The following is a 13,693-nucleotide window of genomic DNA, read 5'->3' on the forward strand; positions in this document are numbered from 1 at the left end:
GCAGCCGCAAGCCACGCTGGCTGCAAACGCACCGCTCGTCCCTGAAGACTTTGATACCTGTCCTGCAGCCTTACTGGCTTAAACGCAGCTGTACATATCGGCTGGCTCTGACTTACACCCGGTGGCCATTTTGGCTCGGAGATGACGGAGTGCTCCCTGCAATGCTGGACAAACAAACTGTGTTGGCTCAGCTGGTGATGTTCGTTTGCAGAAGAGCGCGGACGAAGCGGCGTAGGCTCACAGTGCTGGGATTTGTCGCAGGAAAACAAACAACGTGTGTGCAGACCGAAGTTTGGCTATGAAAAGTGCTAGTCTTCCAGAAGTCTTGGTGCAGATAGAGGTCGTTTCGATTAGATGAATGGCTACTGATGATGTGAGATCTGTCATAAGGGTCATTTTGTGTGTTTTGGTAGTTAAATTAAAGGGACAAAAACATTAGTGTACGCAGAAACAATAAACATTAAAACAAAAACATGTTGCAAATTTGTCACGAACGTTCTGCAAACATACAGAAAACACACACACACACACACAGAAAGCACGAACAGAATCACATAGACAAACACACTGTCAGACACACACAGAAAAGAACACATATACAGAAATGTACAAACACGCACACAAAAATCCACATACAATACACAGACAAACACAAACATTTAAACAAGGACATATACAGAAACACACACGCACACTCATGCACGGGAAGACTTAAACAATAATGTACAAACATAGAGACACAGAAAAGCACACTCACATACAGCACTCACACAAACACAGAAACACAAACAAACACAAAAGACACATAAAGAAACGTACACACACACACACACACACACACAAAGACAAATCAAGAAACTCACACAAACAAAGACACATACAGAAACAAACACACACACACACACACACACACACACACACACACAGATAAACGCACAGTCACATACACAAATGCACAGACACAGACACACACAGACAATGGACAAGCACAAACACATACAGCACTCACACACACAAACAAAGACACACTGAGAAACACACATTCAGACACATACAGAAATTACACACACAAACAGAAGCGCACAGTCACACAGACACTCATAGAAAGCGTCTTCAGTAATGAAGTAGATGCCTGTAGAGCATCATGATGGGCAGGAGGCTCAAGGTTTATTGGCTCACTGACTGTAGCTGTTCTCCTCCCCGTGGTTTAATTAGATGAAAGCGCAGTGCTGCGCTGGAGGCCATTCCTGCTCAAGACTGCCACTGCAGATTCAACCACTGCAGCATTAACGCTGCTAGACACAGTGCAGGCTGCCGATCCCGCTGAACATGAGGAGGCAGACTACACGTCCAGCTCGTACCCTCTCTCAGAGGAGTGTGAGGTCAAGTGTCTAATCACAGCGATGCAGAGGCGCTTCAGGTGGGAATGTGGCCTCTCACCCCGTGGCTTATTGTCCACCTCTCTCACCTCTGACTGAGTGGCCCAATTACTGTCAGATCTACGGTTGCTGTGGCAACCCGGACAGTAGCGAGAGTTATTATGCAGCCGTGTGGGGGAGAGAAAGACAGTGAGGCCATGAGGTCGCGGGGTCAGAGGTCACAGCGATCATGTTTGGGCTTTTGGAGTGAATTTGGCTCATTACTGTGTGAGTGCGTGATGATGTGAGATAATTCAACAGCCTGAATTATTTCATGTGTTTTGTATTTTCACTGGAAGGATTTATTCTGTTGCAGAAGCATCACAATTTACAGGTCGAAAGAGCAAATCGCGCACACACACACACACACACACTATAAACTTACACAAGCATACACTCTTCAAAATAATAAGCAACACAATACCATAGAAAGAAAAATTTTTTAAGAGACACACCATACACATGTACAGACAAATGCACTCAAACAAGCACACACACGCGAACGCGCACACAAACACACTAGATTACATTTAGATTTGTTTCTGACACACAATTGTGGATGGACATAAAATCGGTTTACCTTTTACAATTTACATAAGCCCTATTTATATCATTTGATTAATATATAATTGAACATGATATAGCATTTTAATATTAAATGTTTGCTCTGAAAGTGTTTAAAATGTCCATAAATGGCATCTAAGATTGATTATGTACAATGTGACATTGTGTAAACATGAATTTTTGATAAGAGTTACTTTGGTACTTTTAACAGCAGACAAGCATACATATGACCTCAAATATATCAGACAGAACTGCAATTTTGTTTTCAAGTGATCACCAGGATTTATAAAGCACTTTTTCCTGTAGATGCAAAGGCTGAGTAAAGTGTTATCATACCATTGCAGCAAACAGTACATGCATTTTGATCCAAACATGTTGACAGAATCATTCACTCACCATCAGCGGCTCTGCTCTTGATCTGTGACTGTGTTTTAGAGTCCAGTTCTGCCTGCGGGCCCGGTTCACTCACTGTCTCTGTAAACACACAAAACATTATCACTACAATCTGAAAAAGTGTTTCCAAACTTTAAAACGGTGTACCTCTCTCTCACCCTTTCTCTGGAATCACACATACAGACTACAGTTACACAAACCAGAATATAGCATAAACGGTGCTAGTATAATATTAAAAATAAACATCCTTATGTGTCCCCCTCTCTCTCTGAACTCAGTCACACAAACTGTATGAATAATCGGTGCATTAATATTGACACACTGCTAGACATTTAACTTTGCATAAAATACAGGGAAGTGACTTTCCTGTAGCTCAGTGGTTTGAACATGGCACTAACAATGCCAATGTCATGGGTTCGATCCCAGGGGATTGCACATACTTGGAAACAAGAATTGTATATAATACAATGTAAGTCGCTTTGGATAAAAGTGTCTGCCAAATGCGTAAATGTAAATGCACATGCGTATTTACTTTAAAGGAAGAAGTTTTCCACATGCACATACTGTGACAATGACAGCAATCTAATGTAAATATGTGCAAAGTGTTGGTGGTGTTCAGCAAATTTACCCCTAAATCCCCAAATCAGTTTTATTTATGGCATACACTGTCTCTCTCGGTCTGTGTCAGAAGGAAATAAAACACCAAAATCATTACACAGCCCCAGTTTCAGCCCCAGAATACATGCCTGCCTGCCTCCCTCCTCTCTCTCTCTCTCTCTCTCTCTCTCTCTCTCTCTCTCTCTCTGTGTGTGTGTGTGTGTGTGTGTTTCATTCAATGTGATGTTGTGTATTAATCTTTTGTACATTTCTTGTTATTCTCTTTCCTCTATTCACTCTGTCCATCTTTGTGAACAGGGTCAAACAGAGAACAAATCACTGGCCGCTATCAGAAATACAAAAAACCTCAAACCAATTTCCTGCATGTTTGCTCTCTGATCTTCCCACAGGGAGTGTGTGTGAATGAGTGTGCCTTTTTAACAGCAAGAAAAAGCCAAAAGAGAAACTGTGTCTGTGACCACAGGACAGAAATAACACATCTCCGCTGTCCCTCTTGGGACTAAACAGAGATCACTGATGAATATTCTTAAATCTCCGATGTTTCTCCAGAGAAAAAGACTCCACTTATGCAATTAAAATGGAGATTCCAATATCCTTTTCTATACTCTAAAAGTAATGTCTAAGACAATAATCCATAAACTAAAGTGAGAGCAATAAGATTGAGTTTATGAGAATCTGAAACAATTCGCTTCTATTTACTGTTGAACACAGTTTTTCTCTCTCTCAAAACGACACGTCTGAATTGATTCGCTGGTTTACTCTGATCCAAGACAATCAATTCCACCCAAAGACACACTATCTGATTCATCACTTTAATAAGACAGCTTTGGAAAAGTATCAAACATACAAAAATTATTCTTAAAATAATATTGTCCTTATTGTCCTGTAACTTATAACGTAATGTATTGTACAGTATGGCTTATAGGGGATCACTGATTGGACAGAGAGAATCATTACCAGCGTCTTTGGATTTGCAACACACGAATATGCATTAATACGTAATATTGGAATTTCGTTATATTTCGAGACTGTAATATAAAGATCGAGACCCTTAAAGCAATGCTAAATGCAAGATTAGTTTATCCATCCAGCAAACCAAATGATCATTGTCTGCTTTTTGCTGTGAAATTTCCAAAACTCTCTGGTATTTTTAGCAGAATTTTGTAGTGCCTCAATCGGCCATCGATATGCTCCATTGCTCTTGTGTTGTGCGTTTGTTTGTTTTGCGTTTACGATGATGCTATGGCACTAGAGGTGGCGGAACTATGACAAAACTATAAGTTTATTATCCCACCCACTTTGAAGCGGTACGTAAAGAACTGCAGTGGAAAAGCAAACTGAGCAGTGGTGAAGTGAGCTGTACCGAGCAGAGTCGTACTAAACCTGACGGTCCCATGCAGTGGCAAAGCACCAATATGTGACCCTGGACCACAAAACCAGTCATAAGGATACATTTTCTGAAATTGAGATACATCATCTGAATGTATGGTTTGTAAGGATAGGACAATATTTGGCTTAGAAATAACATATTTGAATATCTGAAACCTGAGGGTGCAAAAAATGAAAATATTGAGGAAATTGTCCTTTAAAGTTGTCCATCACAGGCACTGTAGCAGGCCGTTGCTAAGAGGAAAGAGGTTTGTTTTAATGCTCTCCGTTGGCTTACCGCTGTAATGATGTTGTGGAGAGTGGACGGACGTGAAAGCAGAAATTTTAAGCTTTACCAAACTTGAGTGGGTAATTCCATTAGAGCGGGCAGCAGCAAGCGATGCTTGTAGTCGTGTTTCCGGCATTGTGCTGCATCCACTCATAAAAATTTAGTTTTTAAAACGATCTTACTGGAACATGAACTTTACATACTGTATGCAAATAAACTCAATGTCATAATGTGTCTGACACATACAGATTTTTTATAGTAACAAAAACACTATTAGAGAATTTTTGAAGCAGGTTTAGTGAAATGTTCCCACTAATATCTGACCTGGTCATATTTGACTCTTTTATGCAAATGAAACGATAATCTCACAGAATGCAGATACACACACTGTCTGTTTGCTTGTGCCTGCCTGTCCTTGACTCCCACAGTGAAGGCAGAGATACGTTGAGAGAGAATGAAAGGACAGGAGAGGAGAAAGCAGGAGAAATCAATCTAGCTGTGGATCAGTCTTCGTGGCTGCAGGACATCTGACATGATCTGATTGAAGAGACATTATGACAACCTTCAGAGGTCATACATACAGATTCAGTGTTTCTGAAACAGGCAGCATCAGTGAGTGTGTGGAAAAAGAGAGAGAGAGAGAGAGAGAGAGTGCTGAACTTTCGTTTGTGGAAGTCGTTTTTTATTATCTGAAGAATGGTTCAGAGAAGACACCGTCCTTCTATCTCCTCTCACCCATTTTTCTCTGCTTCTGGGAATTTGGTGACCTCTTTGAATTTGGAGTCCTTCAAAACCGCCTCACTATTCTTTAACCAAGACACGAAATAAAGCTCTTAATTATCGCTACCCTATTCATTATAGCAAAACGCAATACAGTACAAAATCTATTCTTTTCAAGAACGCTTCTGCTTTCAAGACTACATGCCAATGTGTTCCAGGCATCTGAATCGATGGTGGCCCCTGAGGACCAATCAGGTGTGGCGACATTGAGAGAAAGGCCAATCAGAGTTTCTCTCGTATTGATAACAAGTAAACAACAAATCCAGGTGACACTTTTGGCCAATCACTTCCATTAACCATACAGAAGAAATCGAGAAACTTTAAGGGAACGACTGCAGGAGGGTTAATAAGTCCCAGTTTGACTGGTCAGAGGGGTGAAAGACCCGATAACTGATTTGTTCTCTCTTCTAGATGCACACTTGGGTTCAAAAGTTAACTTTTTTCCAATGGTAGTAGAGTTGAGAATATATCGCGTATCTTTCCTCTAGCAGATCATTAAGAATAGATTTTTATTTATAACCATTTATTGATTCTTCAGTTGCGCACAGCCCATGTTGACACTTCTAAAGTTAGTCAGTGTGTTTGTGTGTTTGAGCTCTGAGGCTGTGTAGTTGTGTGTTGGCCTCATTGCTATGAGGATTTTATGGCCAGCTCATTCGGCTCTCTGTGGTTTCATGTGTTCTGGAAACAAGATTACGAGGAGAGAAAACGAGTTGGTAAACAAAAAAGGAAACACTTTTCTGCCAAATTAAATACAGATCTGATCGCAAAAATAAACTTCATCATCTGAAAAGATACAGCTCCCTCAAATGTTGGCACAATTTGATCAGTATAGCCTCCCCAATGTGACTTGTTTTTCAAGGTAATATTGTTTATAGACGCAAGATGTGGCAGTACATTTTAGGAGATTCTATGATAGTTCAGCATCTTTACATTTCTGGTAAACTGCTACAGTAAAGCTATGATCATAACTCAATTACTGTCACCTGCATTGTTATCAGATCTTCCCATTATCATGCATAATCTGCAGGTTGCCGATGAATTTTCCTAAAATGATGATTCAGGTATTTTGTCTATATTAACATCTGAACAAGTAAGTGTAAGTGTCCATATAATGCTAAGTTTTATGTTTGTTTGTTTTTAACCCCATGCCAGCATCCCTGGCTATTTTAATGGCGAGGAAAATGTTGTCTACATTATATCAGGCTATTTAAAATGTATACAGGAGTTAACTGTATAAAAACATTTTCTTACAGGGTTAAAGTCTAATAAAACATGCTTTGTGGATTAATATAATCAGTGCTGCAGTACTTTTTTCTGTAGTCTCGGACTCGTTGGTATCTGCACTCAGACTTGGTCATTGGACTCGACGAATGTTATAGTTGGTCTCGTAATGTTTTTTTCGCGGTTGCAAACGTGATGTTGATTGAAAGCTGAGAATGGGGAAATTTTCCATTGGCATCCCAGAATGTGATTGTTAGACTACAATAAAAAGACTCAAAATCTGAAGTTGCACGTCATTTTTATGTGACTTTAAAGTCAATAAAATGACCTAATTTATCATTACAAATAAAGTATGTGGTCTTGAAGAGGATTCTTTTTTTCTGTAACACATTTTATGGTTCGTTTTATACATTTTTTAAATGGAATGGAAAATGCAGCCAATGAGAGATCAGAACAGATATGAACTCTTTCATCTTCCAAAAAGCATCTCAGAGTGAAAATGAAAATGACAATACAAATTCAAAAGCTGACCACACTGGAGATAATAAAATATAACAGTTATTTTGCATATTTCCTATAGTTACATTTGTGTTATTGGATAATTTTGATGAGTTTTCTCTTATTCTAACATATTTAAAAATATTCATATGTGAGCTAAAACTCTGAACTGTATTGTGTACATCCCTAAAAAACATCATGATGCTGTACACAAGTGCTGAAACAAACTCCTCCATACAAAACATTCACACTTCTAAAACTCTTATCAAACATTTTTGTCATATTCTGCGCTTGCCAAAAATACACTCTTCCTATAATTCTTTGTTCTGCATCCCTCTCCACACCTCAGCCTGAGTACAGGGGAGTTTTTATGAAATAAACAGACCTGCTTCACAGCTGAAGATGAAGCCACATTGGCTCAATTTATAAACGGCAGGCAGTTTAAAGGGCAGGCTGTTGCTTTGCTGTTCCTGTGCGGCCCGGTTTGCTGCCACTGCAGTTTGGCGCAGAAATGCTGACTCAACGTTCCTCGTAAGCAAACCATACAAATGCAAATGAAGCATTCAGAGCGAATTTCCCGGTAACGAGCCCGTAATGAGGCCTACACACACAATTAAATTCACCCAGAACGCATGCGGTGCCACAAAAATAGATTACGCCCAAGACAATGTTGCACGCACGGCGCAAACAGACACACGCGTTATTCTCTGAGCTCCTTAAATCTCTTGTCGTGTCCGTAATGGACAAGATCATAACCCTCATTTCTCTTTAAAGTGAATAATTATGGAGGGAAGCTAATTCAATTAGTCAGGCTCAGCCTGACACGGGCGAGAGCAGAGAGAGTTTAACTGCATACTGTGTGATTGTGGGCCACGGGTGGGTGTTTATAAGAAGTGCGACGCAACTCTCTTAAGAAAGAGAAGAGTGAGCGAGCAAGCGAGAGAGAGAGAGAGATCTAAATTGGTTGTCCCTCTTGTCTAATGCAAATTCAGCTGAAGTGAATCGATACAGTGTGATTTGTGAGATCAATGCATAAACAACAGGGGAGTTTGAGGACGATATAACAAACACTGCCATACTGAACACACATTCACTATTTACCCACAATTCCGCTCAATTCATTATAAGTCCGCTCTGTTAACGCTTGTACTGCAACAAAATCATTTCCCTCATCAGTATTTGTGTCTGTGTTAGGAGTAAAAACCTCTAAACAGCCTATTAAATGAATTTACTTGACAGGCTAAATTGTGAAGGGTAATAAAACAGAGAATATATCTTAAATGTGATACAGTACAAGGCATTTGACTTTGGGGTAAGTCAAATAAAGTTCTTCAAGATATACTCTCAGAGAACGATTGCTTTTATTATATTCAATATTGCTTTCCTAGTATGTTTACCATGTTCAATAATTGTTAACATGTTCTTGTATACAACAATACTGATTACGCAAACCTAGAAAGGATTTTAAGGCATTATTACTGGGATTGTACACAGAAATTATATTCAGTAGGTGTCTTTTGTAGAGATGCACAAAATATTCACACACACATGCATGCACTAACACACACACACACACTTCAGGGAATAACTCACAATCCACCAGACGGGTGGAGACATTTCTCTTCTTTTCAAAAACATTTATTCATTTACTTGATGCTTTTATACACGTTCAAGGTTTTGTAACCATTATGTGTTTTTCCAGGCATTCAAACTCATTGACCTTGGCACATGCAGTTTTTGTACGTTTAAAATACTGCATGTGCTACACTTTTAAAAAGTACACTCTTAAAAATAAAGGTGCTAAATGGGTTCATTGCAGCGATGCCCTAGAAGAACCATTTTGGTTCCCCAAAGAAACGTTCAGAGGTTCCTAAAATAAATGATTTTGTTTTTTAGTCCATAGAAGCTTTTCAGTCTAACCTTTTGAACGAAGAAAGATTCTCTAGGGAACAATACAGCTTGACCTTATGGGAAACTTTATTTGTGTGTATTATAAAAAATTCTGATAGTAGAGCCTTTGCTTAACCGAGGTATGAAGTTATGAGGTTATTCGGTTTGCAAGAGCTCTGCAAGTTATGGACACATGAGACCAATGAGGAAACAAATCTAAATATGAAATACAGCAGAGGAACATACTTCATATTAAATATGTTATTAAAAGAGCAACAGAGAGAGACAGATCATCCTTTTTGACAGCTTCACAACACATAAAGAGCATCTGCATGAACCTCAAATACACTTCAAACTCACTCATGCTGCCGTCTTGAAGATTGCTCATGTAAACAGTCAGTTACGGTAAGTTAATAGACTGAGAAAACACTGAATGTGTCTATTTAATTTGATTTATGCATTAGTGTAAACACAGACCATATAATATAACTGATATTATTCACAGGAGACATTCGTCACAGCCTCATCGGATAAGTGAATATTTACCACATGAGTAAGTTTTATAAAAATATATTTTTACTCTTATTGAATCTATTAAAAAGAAGCATTAAGAAAAAATGAACAATCAGATGCAAAGGATGCTAGTATTCAGAATGTAGCCTTGAGTTGTGTCACCGCATGAGTCATGACTGATCGCTAATGTTTGGACCTTCATCATCCTGCTTGAACAGTAGAGATGCAACGATACTATATTTCTGAACCGATAACTGATTGTTTAGTGTGATATCTGCCGATACCAGTGATTCAATTCATATTTCTATTAATTCATATAATGACTATATTTCTTAGCATTTTCTATACACAGAGCACCAATTGCATTTTCTGTCCACTGATAGTCGATAGTGTGTAAACTTGCTCTTCTCCATCGACACAGATTATTGGCCGATATATGTACGGATATGCTAAAAAGATTCCAATAGAAATAAATTTCTAACAGCAGGACCTTGCCTGCAGAGGGGCATGCGTTGTAACTCTAAATGTGTTTTAGTGTAAAGCAGAGGTCTTCAACCGGGGGTCCGTGGAGGAACTGCAAGGGGTCCGCTATTTATGGTTTACTCACAGGCAACAAAAAATGTAAAAAAATGTATATTAAAACCAATGTTCTCTTTAAGCTGCGCACGTACACCTGGAGTAAAGGATTCGTACGACCAATGAATAAGCAACAGTGATGTATAAGTAATAATTAGACTGCATAACAACCTTCAAACTAAAAAACTATTGGCAAATACTGTAGGTGGCAGGGTCGGATCTAAACATAAACACACACAATCATTCACAAACAGACAGACTGAGAGGCAAACAAATAGACAGATGGACTCGCAGCGCTCATTTAAACACAGTCGTGACCAGACTCAGACAGAATCAGTCAAGACAATATTCATAACTTTCAATCCTTTCCTATTAACACCTTCTATGTGTGTTTGTCTCTCTCTCTCTCTCTCTCTCTCTCTCTCTCTCTCTCCCTCAGATATAATGATCAATGCAGGGAAATCAGCACCTGATTGGAGTGTTTCTATGATTCATTTGGGTGTATAGAACAGTGATAAAGTAATGAGGGTTAGAGAGAAAGAGGACTACAAGCTCAGGTAAAAACTAAGACACGAAACCATTGTTTACTGTAAAACAAGTGCACGTACATCCACTGAATGAAACGTACCTCGATCTTGTGTTTTGTCAGGGGTCCATGTTCTGAAGTTATCATCCTAGAGAGATACAAAATACACTTAACAACTTCAGAGAGAAACAAGTCAAGATTCAGATTCATAAACATTCATGATCTTCAGAGCAGTAAATAGAAAAAGAAGTGCGAGACATGAAAGAATGTCTGCACTATCTTTACCAGGTGGGAGAAAGTTAAAAGTGTGTGCACAGAAGTTTTGAATGGAAAGGCAGGATGTGAATCCTGAATCCTGAAAGGCAGGGTTTCAATGGGTTCCCGTTTCACTGTTGCACTGTGACTGGCCATTACCTTACATTCAATTCACTCACAAGCAAACATTTTCAAAAAGCAAACGTGTTCCCCTCATACCTGCTCAATATAAGCATCTAACACAGTGGTTCTTAACCTGGGTTCGATCGAACCCCAGGGGTTCGGTGAGTCAGTCTCAGGGGTTCGGTGGAGGTCAAGACACACACCCTGACTCATATGATTCGTGATGACACACCCCGATTGGCCCTCATTGGCTGCAGGTGATCACGCAACATCGTTTGGCCTATCTGTGCTGCAGGGAATTTGGTGCGCCCAGTAGTCGACTTGTGACTGTCGTGATGGTATGTCGTGTGATTTCTTTCTTAATATTTTAATCCTTTCATACTAAATATGTCGAGCAAAAAAAGAATTTGGTCGGACGAATATGTACAATATGGATTCACGTGTATAATGGAACGTGACGGGAGTCAGCGTCCTAACTGCATGATTTGCAATGCCAAATTGAGCAATTCTAGTCTAGCACCGGCAAAACTAAGAGAACACTTCCTTAAGCTGCATGAAGATGGAAAAATGTTTTAATGGTTTTGTTCTTTAAAACACAGTGATGTTGATGCACGGTTCATTTTGTGCACCAGTAAAATATATACCTATGTTTTGAATTTGAAAAAAATCATATTTTATTTTTCCAATTAAGAAGGGTTCGGTGAATGCGCATATGAAACTTTTGGGGTTCAGTACCTTCAACAAGGTTAAGAACCACTGATCTAACATGACCTGTTTCTCTGTATGCTATGATGAGGTTTGACAGCGTGATGCAATTGCTTTCCTCTCAAATATCTAATTTAAGCTGTTGTTTTATTATTTAAAAATATGATTTCAGGAAATCATGAAGCCATTGTGACTACACAGCAGACAATATGTTTTAATGGTAAAATTGTCACTATTTTGTATTCAACTATTCAGACAGATTGTATTGTTTTTCGGGTGGGTGTACATTCTCTGGAAGTTGAGAAGATGGTGCTACCAAGGAAAAAGTTAATTTCAAGCTTTTTACTCTATTTATTTGCTGAAATATTATGTATGCAAGTTACCTTTGCGTGCCATTCAGTTGTTAAAGTAGTCTAAACTTTGCTGCTATAATAGGGGAAGGGAATTGTTCACATTGTGTAGTTACAAGTTGTTTGCGAAATTTGCACAGTTAAGAGATTCTGTATTTCGACTGCAACTGTCATGCATCCTCATTCCTTAACTTCATCATGAGTGCAACCTCTTTATAAACAGCATCATTTTGTGGCATTTGCTAGCCTATATAACACTAGTGTGGCATTTTTTTACAATATTCACTCACCATGACAGTATAAAAGGCCATTTTTAGCCAATCAACTGCAGTTTTTCCGCGCTCAATCAGTATAAAATGTGGTAAAAAAACCCGTCATGTACCGTTAACGGTATAAATCTGGAAAACACTGTTATTTTAATTTATGGTCATACCGCCCATCACTAGATGTGAATAGACTGTCTTTAAAAGACTCAGTCCAAACTGAGCTTAGATTGTCCTCGTGCCCTCTCGTGTCTCTCCTTAAATTATATGACTTTCCTGCGGTGACAGCTTATGCAGTTCAGCAATGTCAAAACAAAGGGATTTATACATTTCTAATATGGTTAAATAGATAAAATACAGAACAGTTTTTAGGGATAAATGCAGGGAACAGACAATTTTTTATAAGAAAAGTTGTTTTATACTGTAAGTGGAACTTAGTGCAAATTATTACATAAAGATTTTTTTATTGGAATGAAAATGTCAATTTTATTATGTAATATTAAACAAATAAAAGAAACAACATTGTAAAACAAAACACATTTGTTCCTTAAGGATGAGGAAGAAGACAAAATAACCAGAAATGGAGCAAAGTTGAAAATGGATAAAGCTAAAAATCTTGTATTTACAAATTCTCCCCTGGTATGTTTGTGCTGAAAATACATCAAGTCTTGCATATGACCTGATAAGAAGAGCACACACCTTAGCCTTCTCCCTTCTTAATCGTTCATCAAACAAAGTTCATCCAACCATGAAAAAAAATACCACACTGCCCCTCAATTGTCATTTTTAATGGAAGAGACTGATGCAATAGATGGGCCCAAAGACCGCAGAGATTGAGGCTGATTTTCATCTCTTCGACAGTCTCCAGGCTGGATTTCGCAGAGCATTAGCTATGACTGCTGAATTTTAAGGGCCTCCCTGCTCCTCAAATCCAATTGCAAACACAACTCTGTCCCAAAGTACAAGCTGGATAAACAAATATTTGACATAAAACTCTCATTAGATGCTCAGTAGCATGCAGACGATCAATGTCTCAACCTAAAAGATGTTGGTAATTATAATATAGGAATGCTGCAATTAACTAGGGAAACTTACTAGAGGAAAACGTCAGATAGACTGTGGAAAATAAGACGGCTATCATTCTGATGTGCAGAGCTACAGCACTCTGAAGATTATAATTCAGCTCAAAGTTCACACGAGTCTCTGCACAACTGGGCCAAACGCTGCTGTGAGCTCATGGCCTGGAGTCAGCAGGGAATTGTGGGAGCACCGAAACTCATTTTACCCTTGGAATGACCAAACCTGAGTCTGCACATCGATGTGAGCTCTCAGACAATCCA

General features: G+C 38.9%; 1 protein-coding gene across 1 annotated transcript in view; it reads right to left on the reverse strand.

Annotated features, from left to right (window-relative positions):
• The window catches only part of spock1 (SPARC (osteonectin), cwcv and kazal like domains proteoglycan 1), an 83,421-nt gene that overhangs the window by 34,962 nt on the left and 34,766 nt on the right, over nucleotides 1-13,693 (reverse strand). Inside the window, exons 3-4 of the mRNA XM_079479365.1 lie at nucleotides 10,760-10,805; nucleotides 2,379-2,456 (exon numbers count right to left, since the gene is read on the reverse strand). Of these exons, the coding sequence (XP_079335491.1) occupies nucleotides 2,379-2,456; nucleotides 10,760-10,805 (124 nt within the window). The remainder of the gene's footprint in view (nucleotides 1-2,378; nucleotides 2,457-10,759; nucleotides 10,806-13,693) is intronic.

Source organism: Barbatula barbatula, assembly GCF_947034865.1.
Source record: "Barbatula barbatula genome assembly, chromosome: 18".
Lineage (NCBI taxonomy): Eukaryota > Metazoa > Chordata > Actinopteri > Cypriniformes > Nemacheilidae > Barbatula > Barbatula barbatula.